This window comes from Aegilops tauschii, chromosome 3 (assembly GCF_002575655.3).
Source record: "Aegilops tauschii subsp. strangulata cultivar AL8/78 chromosome 3, Aet v6.0, whole genome shotgun sequence".
In the NCBI taxonomy this organism is placed as follows: Eukaryota; Viridiplantae; Streptophyta; class Magnoliopsida; order Poales; family Poaceae; genus Aegilops; species Aegilops tauschii.
In genome coordinates this window covers 5,291,380-5,307,647 of record NC_053037.3, presented here as the reverse complement: position 1 = coordinate 5,307,647, position 16,268 = coordinate 5,291,380, and the positions used below count along the sequence as shown (strand labels likewise).

At 45.9% G+C, this 16,268-nt stretch overlaps 2 protein-coding genes across 2 annotated transcripts; one reads left to right on the top strand and one right to left on the bottom strand.

Annotated features, from left to right (window-relative positions):
* The first annotated feature begins 957 nt into the window (after positions 1-957).
* Positions 958-9,016, top strand: LOC109738481 (probable sucrose-phosphate synthase 4). The gene is made up of 13 exons (XM_020297573.4): positions 958-1,490; positions 1,665-1,754; positions 3,301-3,542; positions 4,222-4,285; positions 4,472-5,170; positions 5,262-5,375; positions 5,487-5,618; positions 5,759-5,935; positions 6,265-6,318; positions 6,405-6,467; positions 6,548-7,483; positions 7,593-7,720; positions 8,337-9,016. The coding sequence occupies exons 1-13, from the start codon at positions 1,257-1,259 to the stop codon at positions 8,611-8,613; spliced, it is 3,210 nt and encodes a 1,069-aa protein (XP_020153162.1). The 5' UTR covers positions 958-1,256; the 3' UTR covers positions 8,614-9,016.
* A 3,823-nt stretch (positions 9,017-12,839) lies between these two features.
* LOC109738487 (S-norcoclaurine synthase 1-like) lies at positions 12,840-15,894 on the bottom strand. Its single transcript, XM_073511425.1, has 3 exons — positions 15,399-15,894; positions 13,779-14,045; positions 12,840-13,473 (listed from the first exon to the last, which is right to left on the bottom strand). The coding sequence occupies exons 1-3, from the start codon at positions 15,626-15,628 to the stop codon at positions 12,840-12,842; spliced, it is 1,131 nt and encodes a 376-aa protein (XP_073367526.1). The 5' UTR covers positions 15,629-15,894.
* Positions 15,895-16,268: the final 374 nt, after the last annotated feature.

The following is a 16,268-nucleotide window of genomic DNA, read 5'->3' as shown; positions in this document are numbered from 1 at the left end:
TAAAAAGAGCAGTGCCGGAGTTGATTGTAAATGGCGCACCACCAACTAAAATTGTGGCTAGCCGTTTCTCTACTAGTGTTAGGGCGGCTATTGAAGATGATCTAGAATCTCCATCAAGCAAAGATAAAAAAATACCAAAGACTTAAAAATATTGTTTGCACTTTTAGCAAAAAGGCTGGAAAGCACACATAGATTTGAATGAGACCGAAAAGCTTTTGGCAGCTTCCTGAATTTTGCTACCTAAGACCCATATTTGGGTTCTCTCTTGCATGCTACCAAAAAAAAACCCGAAGCGCCAACCCTAACCCTGCTCGATAAAGTTTCACCATCGTCGTGCGGGCACATCCCGCATCTGCGCCAGTCGATTTTGGCCACCGAGCCACCCAAGCCCCGTCGTTGCCCAGCCCCGCCCCTCGGAGACTCCCGCGACTGGTTCACGACGCCGCCACCCTATTTCAGTCGTCCATCGCGGAATCTGCGCTCCCCTCCACCCCCACCATCCGCCCTCTGAGCTACCCACCACCATACATCGAGCTCGTTGCTGCCACTTGTCCTCAAGCTCCGCCACCCGTCACACCCAATTTCGGTGTCGTCCCAATCGGCATCCCGCCGCCTGTCCGTCATCGGATCCGCCTTCTAGCCACGCGACAACGCCATTCCCCAAGCTCTGGCTGGCTGTTCGCAACGCTCGAGGTCCGCCGCCTCCGGGTCTGGTCGCCATACGTCGATTCCACCCCCATCCAGCCGATTCCAGCCTACTGCTTTTCTCTCGCCGCAACGCACGGCCATGTTTGCTATTGCTAGTGAAAGGAAAAAACGAGAGCGGTGATATGGGGGCACGTGGCGCCCTGGGGGGACGGTGGATTGGTCCGTCGGTTGAGGGGAATAATATTCCAGGAGATTTCAACTGTTGAAGATGCTTTGATTTGGACACAGCTGTCCACCCCGGGACGCGACGTGGCGCACGCTGACGGAAACGGGAGAAGAAACCTACGGAAACGGAGTCCACCACCCCCCACCCCCACCCCACCCCACCCACCGGTATCTTCACTGCGAATCTCCCCTCGCCAGCTTTGCTTCGGGAAGGCTCAAACCACGGCAATCATCACCACTCGCTAGCACCGCCACCGATCCCAATCCTCGCTCCCTTCCTTCCAGAACCCTCCCCCCTCCGCTCGGACCCCCCCACCCACCTCCGCATCGCATCGCATCTCATCTCGTCTCGTCTCGTCGCCTGAGGGCGCGCGGGCGGCGCGATGGTGGGGAACGACTGGATCAACAGCTACCTGGAGGCCATCCTGGACGCGGGGGGCGCCGCGGGGGAAATCTCGGCCGCCTCCGCGGCGCCCGGGGGCTCCGCGGCGGAGAAGAGGCGGGACAAGTCGTCGCTCATGCTGCGGGAGCGCGGCCGCTTCAACCCGGCGCGCTACTTCGTGGAGGAGGTCATCTCCGGATTCGACGAGACCGACCTCTACAAGACCTGGGTCCGCGTAAGCCTTCCTCGCCCTCGCCCCCTTCCTCCTCGTGTCTTAGCTAGCTGCTTGCTCCAGATTAGATTAGATTAGATTAGATTAGCTTAGGTGGCGGCGAGATTTTGAGGCTGCAGTTTGTTTCCGGCGATTTATTCTGGATATTTTTTTTTCCTTTTTTGTTATGTGCATCAGACGTCGGCGATGAGGAGCCCGCAGGAGCGGAACACGCGGCTGGAGAACATGTCCTGGAGGATCTGGAACCTCGCCAGGAAGAAGAAGCAGGTACGAATGCCCCGATTTGCTTGTCAACTTTATGTACTCTCTAAGTAGCAGCGCTGCTGGTGCCAAACTCTTGTTGGCGGGTTCACTGCTGGTGCCAGCCAAACAAATTAAACTAGTGTAGTTGCTGGTTAGTGATTATGTATGTGGCTGGGCATCATATTTGTTTCTGTTGCACCAGGGAATGCTGAATCATACTTGTGTGCTGTGTATGAATTGGCACCCCCGGTGATGCTGACAGTAATGATGGGTCTGTATTGTAGCATATGCCTGCTCTGTTTCCTTCCTTCCTGTTAGCTAGAATGCCCCAATTCTTTAATGTGTTGTTTTGGATGAACTCTCTCCTGTCATAAAGCACATATGCTGCTTGAAGGATTTGGCACACCTGCACGAGTTGGACTGCAATGGGTATCCACTTATCCAGCCTCAACTGACTGTCCACCCTTCGTGCAAGAAAGTCGTTTCGTATCACCATTCAAATGAGAGTAGTAGCCCATTGCCGTGTGTGTGGCTCAGAAAAAGAAAAGAAATCTTATGTCTGACAGTTTACAATTCATGATTCTTAGGACATCTTCAGTGAGCTATCAGGGCCAACGGCCTGTCCTGTCCTGGTGCTACTTTTTTTGTGGCCCTGCTATTTAGACCTGTAATTCTGTTTCTTTTGCTGAAAAGCAACTGCGCGTCACAATTTGGGATCTATTCTAGTTCTGTCAAGGCGTTAACACTGATATTTTTCCAACTACATGTACTTCTTATAGTTATAGTTACAGCCCTACAGCTAATGATAGTACATGGATTCTAAACGCACTCTAGTTATACCATTCACAGCATACCAAGTGCATTGCATAAAATCCCAGAACATTCTCCTTTCAGGCAAGCTATTTTATACCAGTCACGCATTCTAGTTTTCTCATACTCCTATTCTGTGTCAAACTTTGGTGCTTTGAATATGCTTTCACACTCCGACCGCTATAATCAAGTGTTCAACTAATGTTTTTGTTACTAGGTCTTCTGATGTAACTCATGATGGTCAAATCAGCCAATTGCCATGCACATATATGTTGCTTGACTTTTGTGGTTTTGATGCTCCTTCAGTCTTGAGAATAATGTTGTTCTTTACTTGGCTCTGTGTTCAATGAAATAATTTACTGCTTTAGCCAGTAATTGTGTTCTCCTCAGACTTTTAATATAATCACCAAAGGTCACTTATCCCAGATGCACAAACAATGTTCCTTCTGGTCAGATGGGAGTTTTTTTTTTTACTGGTCACATTTCTTGAACCAATCATCTCAATTGTTCTGAGCTCCCAAGTGACTATACTACCTCTCATGCCATTTATGATATCATATTTACTTATTTATACACTAATCATGGAGGGAACATTTACCCTGGTAGCTTCTTGAATTTTAGTAAAAGGAGTAAATACAAAAACTAATTTGGACACTCCTCATTCCCCTAGTATACATTAACATGAACACATGTTTCTGCCAACATCTCAGTTTTACATCATGTTGTTTAATTATTTACCATCTTGAATTGTTTAATACAGATTGAAGGTGAGGAAGCCTCCCGTTCATCGAAGAAACGTCTTGAGCGTGAGAAGGCCCGTCGAGATGCTGCTGCTGATTTGTCTGAGGACCTATCTGACGGAGAAAAAGGAGAACATATTAATGAATCATCTATTCACGCTGAGAGTACAAGGGGACACATGCCAAGGATAGGTTCAACTGATGCTATTGATGTTTGGGCAAATCAGCACAAAGATAAAAAACTGTACATAGTGCTAATAAGGTATGGCTCTAATTTTGTTCTAGGGACATATTGATCACACCCTATGTGTTTTCTCTTAGAAAGTTCAGTTATAGCGGCTTCAAATAGACACCTTTTGGTGAAGTAGGAATGATCAGAGTGACAGTTCAATGCATTATGAGTTTATGACTGTTTAAACATAGTTACCTGATTGCTCCAAATACTGTGGAGCTCCAATCCACAAAAGAGCGATTCGTGAAAGAGTAGATGGTATCTAGTGGATATGAATACACCCACTGTGCAGAGGTCATTGGTTTCCATGAATTTTTAATGGTTTAGATGTACGTGGGCCTTGCAATTTTGTTGTGTCTACCTATGGATCTGGTTCTGCCAATGTGCACAAAGTATATCCACTACACGCTGGATTGAGATAGTAGCCAAGCCTCATTCATGGTCCTTGCCTTCGCACCTAAGCATGCATAGGGTTCTGGATTGGGGTAGTAGCCAAGTCTCATCCAAATGCACAGGGAGCTCAAAGAGGAGTGAAGTCACATCCGTTTGTATGGCACATGCACGCGTCCTCGTCATGGGGCCCCTTGGACTTGATTTTAGGTTTTCATAATGTTAGTAGCCCATGGAAGAGGCGCTATTAATTTTTTTAAACTACATGAACATTGTTTACATGGATGATTTTATTTTGGCATCTTCTGTCGTTGTGCAGCATTCATGGTCTTATACGTGGTGAGAATATGGAGCTTGGGCGTGATTCAGATACAGGAGGCCAGGTACTTCTTGCGTCTCCCTCATTTTCGTGTTTGCGTCCTTGATGTTAGCTTCATATCTGTACCTAATTCTTACATTCCTGGGTTAGCTTGTTGTTTATCTTGTTGCTAGTTGCCTACATAGTACTTACAGGTTGGTCTATATGCCATTGATGCTTGAGTTCAGCTAACTGGTTCCATAACCTGCAGGTCAAATATGTTGTAGAGCTTGCTAGGGCGTTAGGTGAAACACCTGGAGTATATAGAGTGGATCTGCTGACAAGGCAGATTTCTGCACCTGATGTTGATTGGAGTTATGGGGAACCTACAGAGATGCTGAGTCCAAGAAATTCAGAGAATCTTGGGGATGACATGGGTGAAAGCAGTGGTGCTTATATTGTCAGGATACCATTTGGGCCAAGAGAAAAGTATATCCCTAAAGAGCAGCTCTGGCCCCACATCCAGGAATTTGTTGATGGTGCACTTGTCCATATCATGCAGATGTCCAAGGTTCTTGGAGAACAAGTTGGCAATGGCCAGCCAGTATGGCCTGTTGTTATCCATGGACACTATGCTGATGCAGGCGATTCTGCTGCTTTATTATCTGGGGCACTCAATGTGCCAATGGTCTTCACAGGTCATTCTCTTGGCAGAGACAAGTTGGAGCAACTTTTAAAGCAAGGTCGTCAAACCAGGGATGAAATAGATGCAACATACAAGATAATGCGTCGGATTGAGGCTGAGGAACTTTGTCTTGATGCATCTGAAATTGTAATCACAAGCACTAGGCAAGAGATAGATAAACAATGGGGATTATATAATGGATTTGATGTAATTATGGAGAGGAAACTTAGAGCCAGAATAAAGCGTGGTGTTAGCTGCTATGGTCGTGAAATGCCCCGTATGATTGTAAGTCCATCTACATTGATTCCTTTCTGGTCTAATGGATTTCATTATTTCAGTATATTTATATGCTTACTGTTATACAATATATGATCAGCCAATTCCTCCCGGTATGGAGTTCAGCCATATAGTGCCTCATGATGTTGATCTTGATAGTGAAGAAGCGAATGAAGTTGGCTCAGATTCACCAGATCCACCTGTTTGGGCCGATGTACGTTCTCCATTTTATCCCCCCTTAAGGGATATATGCAGGAATAATTGTTGATGTTCCACTGGGATCGGGTGTTATATTTACTTACTTTTCTGGTTAAAACAATTTCAGATAATGCGCTTCTTCTCGAACCCTCGCAAGCCCATGATTCTCGCTCTTGCTCGTCCAGATCCCAAGAAGAACATCACTACGCTGGTTAAGGCATTTGGTGAACACCATGAGCTGAGAAATTTAGCAAACCTTGTATGTGCCAGTCCTGTGTAGTTTCTCTTGTTGCCTCAATTAATTTTTTTGCTATCCAGCCGTTTAGTTATCATTAATAATCTTCTTCCACCAACTATCACTGCCTGTTCCCAGTCTTGATAACTATTCTTTATCGGCAGACATTGATCATGGGTAACCGTGATGTTATTGATGAAATGTCAAGCACAAATGGAGCTGTTTTGACATCAGTACTCAAGTTAATTGACAAGTATGATCTATATGGGCAAGTGGCATACCCCAAGCACCATAAGCAATCTGAAGTTCCAGATATTTATCGTTTAGCGGCAAGAACAAAGGTAACCAAGTGTATCATTATATTTTGAAATATTTCGGTGGCCTTCTATAATAAGCATGCTAGTTGATTCTCTGACATTGTATCATAATTAAGTTATGAATGGATGCAATGGGCCTATTGGTAGTCACATTTTAACTATCTGTCAGTATTAGTTAGCTGATGCATATCTTGTGTTCTAATTTTAGTGGCTTTGGTTTTTTGACTTGTTATTTTTGCTTCCTTTTTTGCTCAGTCTGACTTGCAGCAACAAACTGACCGTGCTGCTTCTTTGTGGCTTACTCACATTTTTATACATAAATATATGCTTATTTCAGTTTCTGTTGTTTCCAGGGGGTGTTTATTAACTGTGCTTATATTGAACCATTTGGGCTCACCTTGATTGAGGTTACTTCTGCAACATTTCATTTTGTTGTTACTTTATCTGTGGATTGATAATGTTTATGCAAGCTTTACACCTTGTTGCCTGCCAGGCTGCTGCTTATGGTCTACCTATGGTTGCTACCCAAAATGGTGGGCCTGTTGATATACACCGGGTACTGTTCTGCTATCTTGGTTTATGTTTCACAGTGACTCACTTTTTGTTCTGGCTATTGATGTCCTCTTTTTTATTCAGGTTCTTGACAATGGCATTCTTGTTGATCCCCACAATCAAAATGATATAGCTGAGGCACTTTATAGACTTGTTTCTGACAAGCAATTGTGGGCAAAATGCCGTCAGAATGGTCTGGATAATATCCATCGATTTTCTTGGCCTGAACATTGCAAGAACTATTTGTCACGGGTTGGTACGCTCAAGTCTAGACATCCACAATGGCAAAAGAGTGATGATGCTACTGAAGTTTCTGAAACTGATTCACCTGGTGACTCTTTGAGGGATATTCATGATATATCACTTAACTTGAAGATTTCCTTGGACAGTGAAAAATCAGGCAGCATGTCAAAATATGGAAGGAGTTCAACCAGTGATAGGAGAAACCTTGAGGATGCTGTACAAAAATTTTCAGAAGCTGTTAGTGCTGGCACAAAGGATGAGTCTGGTGAGAAAGCTGGGGCCACCACAGGCTCCACTAAATGGCCATCTCTGCGAAGGAGAAAGCACATCGTTGTTATTGCTGTAGATTCTGTGCAAGATGCGGACTTGGTTCAGATTATCAAAAACATTTTTCAGGCTTCAAGCAAAGAAAAATCATCTGGCGCTCTTGGTTTTGTATTGTCAACATCTCGAGCAGCATCAGAGATACATCCTTTGTTAACATCTGGGGGCATAGAAATTACTGATTTTGATGCCTTCATATGCAGCAGTGGCAGTGATCTTTGCTATCCATCTTCAAATTCAGAAGACATGCTTAGCCCTGCCGAGCTTCCGTTTATGATCGATCTTGATTATCACTCTCAGATTCAATATCGTTGGGGAGGAGAAGGTTTAAGGAAGACACTGATTCGTTGGGCGGCAGAAAAGAATAGCGAGAGTGGACAAGAAGCAGTTGTTGAAGATGACGAATGTTCATCCACTTACTGCATTTCATTTAAAGTGAAGAATACTGAGGCTGTACGTTTGTTCTTCATCCTGTTATGCCCTCTTCATCTACTTCTTCACTGATTTTCCTTCTCTACTATAGCCAATGTTCTTATTATGCTTCAACTTTCAACTGTTTTAGGTCCCTCCTGTGAAGGATCTTAGGAAGACAATGAGAATTCAAGCATTGCGCTGTCATGTATTGTACAGCCATGATGGCAGCAAGTTGAACTTTATACCTGTTCTAGCATCACGATCCCAAGCGCTAAGGTTTGTTTATTCCTATAACTGTTGTATATATTTTTTGAACACAGCCTTCAGTCCTCAGTTGAGTAAAATGCTATACTTTGTATGGTTATAATCTATCTGCCACTACATGTTAACCTTCTAGGATGCTTGTAGTTCTGATCATCAATTTGTATGAAGTGTTTTTGCGAGGTAACAGAGTATATAGATTGATCACATATATTACGATCGAAATAGTGGTCATAGTAGGACATCGTTATGTCAGTGTCCTGAATGACTTTAATAATCTGGTTCCTGGTACGAACATAAGAGCAGTAAGATGTATGTAGCCGTGTTCTGCAAGCACCGATTGGCTGACAAAACCTATTAAGCATCAGAAGGCTGAAGGCTAGCAAGGTTGAGACCTGTGTTTGGGCTTTGGACCACGGTTAGGTTTAGGCTTTCCTTTAGCGTTCTTTTTTCTTCTTTCCTATAGGGTCAGTTTGACACCTCATTGTTGTATCATTCTAGACTGCTTTCCTACCTAATGAGAAGATGTGATATGCTCTTTCATGTATACTAACAACTGCATGCTCAGACAAATCTGCCAAAATTTGGCAGCTGCAAAGTCCTGATGGTATGTTTGTTCATCTTTGTCCAGGTACTTGTATATAAGGTGGGGGGTAGAGCTGTCGAACATGACGGTGGTTGTCGGTGAAAGCGGCGATACAGATTATGAAGGGCTACTCGGAGGCGTGCAGAAGACCATCATACTCAAAGGCTCATTTAATTCCGCACCAAACCAGCTTCATGCCGCCAGAAGCTATTCGCTAGAGGATGTCGTATCGTTTGACAAGCCAGGAATTGCTTCCGTCGACGGTTACGCCCCAGATATCCTAAAATCAGCTCTACAACAATTTGGTGCCCTGGAGGGCTAGAATCACCAGCTTTGTCAGAGTCAGCAGAGGAATAAAGTAGGTGTGTGGAGGCACACTTTTGCTATGGGGTCGCACACGAGACACGGCAGCCTCTTCCCGTGCCTGGTATCTGGCAAGGGCGCGACCGTGGCGGCAATCGAGCACAAGGGTGCAGCTTGCATGCTCGGTTTACCCCTTCAGATTTTGCGACCTGCATTCCATTTTCAACGCATGGTGAAATTGTTCATAGGTTCCAAATAAATCCAGTTAGTTTTGAACTATGGTCATAAAGCGTGTGCTGTAGGGAATGAAGTACCCTGTTGTTTGGAAACCATATACCCAACAATGTGCATGCATCACTACAAACAATTAGCATCTCCAAGGATCTGGCGCGAGCAATCTTTATTTAGTGGGTTATGTACAATTTCCTTGCCAGTTTCTTGTGTTTTCTTTCTTCATGCATCTTAACTGATGATCGTATCCGTGTATATTGATCTTCTCAATTTAGAAAGAGAGAGATCTGGTTTATGTGTGAAACCAGACAAAAAAACATTGATCCAGTTTGTGCGAGAAATCAAGTTGAAAACCTTAACAACCCAAGGGGTTACGATCCATCGACTTTACCCCCAACTTGGGTGCTTTCATAGTGTCTAGGCCTGTTGATGTTGATCCTGCACTTTCAGGGGAAGTGGCCGAAAGAACATACTCCCTCCGTTTCTAGATATAAGTTTTTTTAGATATTTTAATACGGTCTACATTCAGATGTATATAGACGTATTTTAAAGTGTAGATTCACTCATTTTTCTATGTATATAGTCCGTATCGAGATCTTTAAATGGGCATATATTTAGGAAAGGAGCGATTTGTACTTATCCTAGTTGTATGATAGACATCTCCTATGTGTACTAATCCCTCCGTTCCTAAATATAAGTCTTTTTAGATATTGCAACATGGACTGCATACGGAGCAAAATGAGTGAACTATATACATTCGTATGTAGTTTGTAGTGGAATCTTTAAAAAGACTTATGTTATGAAACGGAGGGAGTAGTACTTGTGCGCTGAAAGCAGTGAAGAAGAAATATATGTTTATGCCCATGTTTCTTTCCATTCTAAGCACTGCTAGATTTCATATTGATTTAGCTGGAGTTTTCATATTTCCACAGGTGTTTGCTGATATCCAACATCACGTATCTCTCCCGCCTGATTTAGGTGATGAGCATGGGCTCCGAATCAAGTGTATGATATCTGCTGCAGTGAAGCAGTACACATAGCACGTGAAAACCCATTCAGTTATTGTTGGTACACTTCTGCTTCGGTACACCCCTTTTAAAAATATTAACCGTGATCTCTGCACACCCTTTCATAATAAACGTATGATAGTATTTAAAAAAAATTATGTTGTCCACAATCTCTTCATACTCCTTCACAATAAAGAGTAAAAGAAAAAGAGTATGACGGTCTTTAAAAAAAATGGTGTCCACGCCCAGCGCCCCTATATATGCTTGAGGCATTTACAGTAATGACCCGGCCCATTAGAACACTTAAAATAAATAGAGGTGAAAAAGGGAGAAGTCAAGGATTGAACCCAAGTCTCCTGAATGCAGGATTGCAACACAAGCCACTAGCTAACTACTCCCTCCGTTCCAAATTACTTGCTGCAGAAATGGATGTATCTAGAACTAAAATACATCTAGATACATCCATACCTGCGACAAGTAATTTGGAACGGAGAGAGTATTAACTTAGTGATAAAAATTTGGAACAGAAATACTATTAATTTCGGACGCCGTATGCAAGTTGCGATATGTCTGACCATTTATCGGCCTTTGTTGTGTGAGAAAACTCCAGAAACACCAGAATTTATCAAAAGTCCAAACAAATTGGCATGGTGCCTTGAATTCGTCCTACAAGCCAATGACAAAAATTAGGGTGACACATGTCGAGAAACAATGTGCTCTTAGACAGAGCATACGGCCTACTCGGACACCCTACGTTAAACATGATATTTTTTTGGACATTCTTGAAATGAACCAACCTATGCGAGCATACCAGGTTTGAACGAAAAAGTATTTAAAATCATAGTTTAAACATGTTCATAAAAATATTATTTGAAGTATTTAACATAACTAATAAGTACAAAGGAACAAAATTCAAAGCAGTAATAAATAAATGTTCGAATGCAAAAAGAACTTAAAACTATTAGTTTGGTATTGCAAATCATATTTCAATCTTTTAACGGGGTTCGAAAAGAATAATAAAGTTTGAAAAGGAGAAAAATGAATTAACCGAAAAAGTAGATAGAAATCTTAGGCCTTTGCCCAACTAGGCGACGACATCGCTCCCCTCGGGCTTCTATTGGGCCGGGCCAAAGCACTCGCGTATTAAAAGAAAGTTCATTGATTGAAAAAAGTCCCTCTTTTCAAAATTCGTTCAGAAAATAAAAAAAATGTTCCTTTTTCCAAACTTTGTCGAAAACTAACAAATTTTTTGGGAGATGCAAATAATGTTCATGCTTTTAAAATTTGTTTGGAATTTAAAAAACAATCCTTTTTTTAATTTCTGTAATTTTTTGAAATATAAATATTTGTAATATTATGAGAAAATTTTGAAAGGCGATCTTTTTTAGAATTTCCAACAAATTCCTGTGCAAGGTGCTGTCTATTTTGGGAGCTCCTAGTCAGCGCTTTAAGCTCCGGTTAGGAAGTTGGCGCTCGCGCGGGCGCAGCCTAAATTGGGCCAGCTCGCTCGTCTGCTCGCCAGTTTCGCACGCTCGCTTCGCCCGTTTGTTTTGAAACAAATTCATCAATTTGAAAAAGTTCACAGTTAAAAGTTCGCGACTTATAAAATTTGAAGAGTTAAATTTTTACAAAGATCATGAATTTGGAAATGGTTCGCGACTTATAAAATTTGAAGAGTTAAATTTTTACAAAGATCATGAATTTGGAAATGGTTCCTGGATTTGGAAAATAGTACAACTTTGGAAAGTGTTTACGAGCTAAAATTTAAAAATTTGACGAGTTTGTGAAAAGTTTGCAATTTTTTTTAAAATGCAGTCTTGAGAAAAAAATCATGAATTCTTTGAAACTTCACAAGTTGAAAAGAAAATTCGTGAAAAATTAAAAAATTAAAAGGAAAAATGAAAATAAAACGAAAAAGGAAAATAGAAAGAGAAAAACCGAGCGAAAACCGTGCTTGAAAAAACGAAAAGAAAAATTTCCCAGAAAAACCTTGCAGAACTTGAACCGGAAAGGTACACAACAAGAAGATGAAGAAGTAGAACTATTCACAACCAGTTATCTCTCCCAGCTGGTAACTGCGGTCGGAACTAAACCTGTAGGTTTCCAGTTGGCGCAATATTTTATAAGCATAAAGAATGGAAAGAAAAATGTAAATGGGCCAAGCCCAGGATGAGGAAGCCTATAGCCAGCGGGAGTGGACGTACGCTACTCCTCGAGCGTATGTATATGTTTGGGCTTCCCTAAAAAAACGTATATATTTGGGCTAGCGACCCATCGTACATAGAAAGTGAGTACAATTTGGCAAAGGTCTTGTACAAACGTATACAAGCGGGGCTCGGGTTGGTAATGGTCAGAGGATTACAAAGATGGGTTTGAACTCAAGTGTATGTTGATATACCTGTCACAGTATCACTTAATTTGTGAGCTGAGATTTCGAAGAGCATGAAAGTTACGCAGGGGCAAGCCCTTGATTTCAAACCAAAGTTAATGTTCCATCTTAGCATTTAGTCTTACAACATAGCAATAGAAATCAGTCTTCATACAATAAAACACCAACACTGAAAAATAGAAGAGACCAGGAAGATGAAATGGACTAAAGCCCAGCATTGCCATGCACGAATCACAAAGCGCCGGAATCGACGTCCATATAATCAACTGATCGGAAAACAAATTTAGTTGCCTGAAATAGGAAACATCAAAACTTAATACTCATCCTTGTTAACAGAGACTCTAGTGGAGCGGTGGCGAGATACCATAAAGACAATTTTATTTCGGTAGGACCTTGGGTTCTACCCCATGTTCGCAGTGCAGAATCAGCAGAGTTGACCGCTATTCGGAATGGCTTATATCTAGTAGGGAGAACTGGATGCAATAAGCTATACATTGAATCAGATAGCATATTTGTGGTGAAGGCTGTTACACGAGCACATGATTATATGGGTCCTGATGTGATAGTAATAGTAGAATGTATTCAACTCGCTATGGATTTCGCCAATATTGACTACGGTTATTGTTTCAGAGAAGCTAATGTGGCTACTGATAGCTTAGCTAAACTTTCTTCTGTTTTTAGTTCGTTGACCTTTGGGACTATTATGATGTTCTTGCCGTCGAGCTTGCTGGAGAGCATGAGCTTGGTGTACTCCTCGACGCTGACACTCCTGTACCGGGCCTCCTCTTCTTTGACGACCTCTTTCAGTGGTCCGTACGTGCCACCGAACTTCGCACCGTGGAACGCCGCGGTGGACATCCGCTGCTCGCGTGCATTCACCACCGCCCTGTGCTCGACGCTCTTGTACTTCCCGTTGGTCAGCACCTCGACCACGTCGCCGACGTTGACGACGAGGGCGCCGGGGAGCGGCATCACCGGGACCCAGCCGCCATTCCTCCTTATCTGCAGCCCGGGGACCGGGCTGACCTGCAGCAGCAGCGTCAGCGCGACGGCGTCCGAGTGCGGCGACAAGCCCAGCAACCTGTCCACGTGCGCCTCCGGGCAAGGCGGGCAGTAGTTCATCCTCACCGCCTGCGATGCGGCGAGCCTCGTCATGTCCGAGTGGTCCCTCGCGCCCAGGTTCTCCGCCATGGCTCGCAGCAGCTCGCCTGCCACCCTTTGCACCTCCGCAGAGTAGTTCTCCAAGCAATTCCTGCCACGGCAAACAAACCAAGCGGAGCTCATGCTCATCAGTCATCACATAGCGGTATTTGCCGACACAGGATCGACAATGATTTTATTTTGGATGTGACTAGATCTCAGTCGACTAAGACTTAATGAAGTCTCAATCAAATGACAAGAATATATAAAATAAAAAAGAAACAATGAAAGAAAATTTTACATGAAGATCCAACGGATATAGCATCAACTGAGACTTTGTTAAGTCCACTGAGATTTAACAATCCCGTTTGATTTTTCTCTGCTGTGAGTTGATTATTACTCCATCGACTTACTTACTTGGACGTGGGAGGGTTGGACGGCCAGAGGCGGAGGTCGCGGTAGCTGGGCGGCTGCGTGAGGAGGAAGAACATGTCGGCCCAGTCCAGCGTCTGCTCCTCCGAGACGACGAACGCCTGGCCATACCCCTCGATCTCTCCGGGCTCCTGCGCGAGGGCCGCCTTCTCCGCCAGCGGGAGCGCGAAGAATCCCATGACGTTCCTCTTCATCTCCTCCACGGTCTCCTCGGGTGTCCCGTGGTTCACCACCTGGAAGAAGCCCCAGTTCCCGGTGATATGAGAAAAGCCCCTCCCCTCGCGTCGCCCCTGCTAGGGCGACTCGGGGGCCCCAAACCCTAGCTCCGCCGCCTCCCCTTTCTTCTCCCCTCCTCCTCGCCGCCGCCTGAGGCCGCCGCCGGGCAAGCCCGGGGTGTCGCCGAGGAAGGTGGCGGCGGGGCCCTGGCGCCCCTGCCTCTGCTGCGGGGGGCCGTGTTCCCTAGGGCGGCGGCCCTGGTCGGAGAGGCGTCACCGGCCCGGCGGCAGGCGGTGGCGCGGGCGTGGGCCGGCGTTCCTGGCCGTGTGGATGGCGGGTGCCCCGGTGGACGGGAGCCCTGGTGGCTCGCGGTGGCGCCAGATCTGGCCGCCCCTGCCCCCCTGTTTCGAGCGCTCCGCCCCGGCCAGATCTGCCCGGCTCCTTTGCGGGCCGCCGGATCTTGCGTCGTGGGGGTGGTGGTGGCGAGGATTCGTAGACCGGGAGAAATTCCAGGCCGGCCTCGTCAGTCTTGGCGGCGGCGACGCTCATGGCGCCGTTCCCCTCCCTGGAGGCGCCGTTCAGGTCAGATCCGTCGCCCCCCATCCCTCTAGTCTCCCGGGTGAAAACCTCAACTCTGTTGGGCGGCGGCGGCGCCCTCGGCGTCGCGTCCTTCCTGAAGGCGCCGTTTTTGGGAGCTAGGTGGGCAGTGGGCTCCGCGGCGATGTGGTGGGTGTGCAGCGGCGGCAGTAGCTGGTCTCCTTTGTCGGCGGCGAGTTCGTCTGCGGCTCAACGCCTACAGGGACACTATGCTACTGCTCCTCCGTCCGTTCCGTTCCGGCAGCTCTTCCTCATCCGTGTCCAGTCCGTGGGTGTTGGGTGGTGCTCTGCTCCTTGAGATCATTTCATGGCTAGTCGGGTGAGCTAGGTTCCTTTCCAAATGCAGCCTGCCGGTGTCTTTCCTCCCAGGTTCTAGGGTGAACTGCTACACTGTCAACGGTTCGGCGCCTTCGAGCCAGGCGAGGAGACAGGGGTCTTCTTTGACAGTGGAGCTGGGAGGACATGGCAATCTGGGGCCGCTGGTGATTTGGCGACGGCGTGCCCTTCCTCGCCGTCCGTAATGCTGCTCCTGTGCTGACATTCTCCTTCTCCCTGGTGATTTGTATGCGATTGAGGACCTACACATCCCCGAGCTGCGTGTCTCCTTGTTCGATCCTTTAGCTGGGTGTGTGTGAGGCTTGTGTGCTGTTGCCCAGCGCCTCTGTATCTTGTCGTTTTTTTTTCGCTTTCTTGTGTTGGTTTTGAGTCTGTGATCCTGGCCGGTTGATGGCTTTGTTAATTCAAAGCCGGGCTCTTCTGGAGCCTTCGTTCTAAAAAAAGAAGCCCCAGTTCTCGCAGGCCCACCGCAGCCTGGCGGCCTCCTCCTCCCGTCCGCCGGCGAGGTCGAGGAGCCGGCCGAGGTCGACCACGGGGATCTGCTCCTGCTCTTTCGCAGGCAGGGGCGTCGGGACGCGGTCGAGGAGGGTGGGCGTGAGCGTGAGCTCGTCACGCCGGGCGGCGAGGTCCTGCACGTTGGGCACGGGCAGCGAGCCGCCGAGGTGCCGTGGCTTGGCGTCGTCCATCGGATCTCACCGATGGATTAGTGTGCTTGCTCTCAATGCTCACAACTCACAGCGCACCTCGTGGGTGGTTTATCTTGTGGGTGAAAAGCTGGCCGGCCGGCACGTTTGTCCGTCGTTCACAAGGTTGGCTAGCAAGCAAAATGCCAAAGCCAAATGCTCATAAAAAGGTACTTTCTCTCTCGTCCAGTTGTACAGGTCGTTTCAGGAGATGCACCTCAATAGGCACATGAAGATTGCAAGGAGGAGGAGGGAAGTTTAAAAGAAAAAAAAAACCCAAGCTGCCATCTCAGGTCATTAGCGTTTGTAGGCGTCAGATATTCATTTTGATGTTTTTGACCGTCTGATTTCCTCTCAATCCTCTTAGGTCATGATGATTAGTGGTCATTTATCTTGCAGCTGAAAGCTGCCTCGTGGCGTTCGCCAGGTTGGCTAGCAAGCAAAAACCCAAACTGTCAAAAGCTCATAAACAGGTAGTATTATTATTTTGGCTTATAGGCTAAACTCCAAAAGGTAAAGTCATGGATAATCCTTAATTAGGAGGACGAAAGAGATGAGATCAACCTCAGGCATGGTACTGAAGGAGGGATGCCCCCCGCGGCCCCGCCTCCCGCCCCAACAAAGAAAAACTAAGCCCCCACCC

What these genes read in the sequence shown, in the direction of transcription:
- LOC109738487 (XM_073511425.1), bottom strand. Translation starts at nt 15,628, where the DNA reads ATGGACGACGCCAAGCCACGGCACCTCGGCGGCTCGCTGCCCGTGCCC. An exon ending in AGGCTGCGGTGGGCCTGCGA is followed by an intron (nt 14,046 to 15,398) that starts GAACTGGGGCTT and finishes TCATATCACCGG; the next exon opens with GAACTGGGGCTTCTTCCAGG. An exon ending in TCCAACCCTCCCACGTCCAA is followed by an intron (nt 13,474 to 13,778) that starts GTAAGTAAGTCG and finishes TTGCCGTGGCAG; the next exon opens with GAATTGCTTGGAGAACTACT.
- LOC109738481 (XM_020297573.4), top strand. Translation starts at nt 1,257, where the DNA reads ATGGTGGGGAACGACTGGATCAACAGCTACCTGGAGGCCATCCTGGAC. An exon ending in TCTACAAGACCTGGGTCCGC is followed by an intron (nt 1,491 to 1,664) that starts GTAAGCCTTCCT and finishes TATGTGCATCAG; the next exon opens with ACGTCGGCGATGAGGAGCCC. An exon ending in GGCCTGTTGATATACACCGG is followed by an intron (nt 6,468 to 6,547) that starts GTACTGTTCTGC and finishes TTTTTTATTCAG; the next exon opens with GTTCTTGACAATGGCATTCT.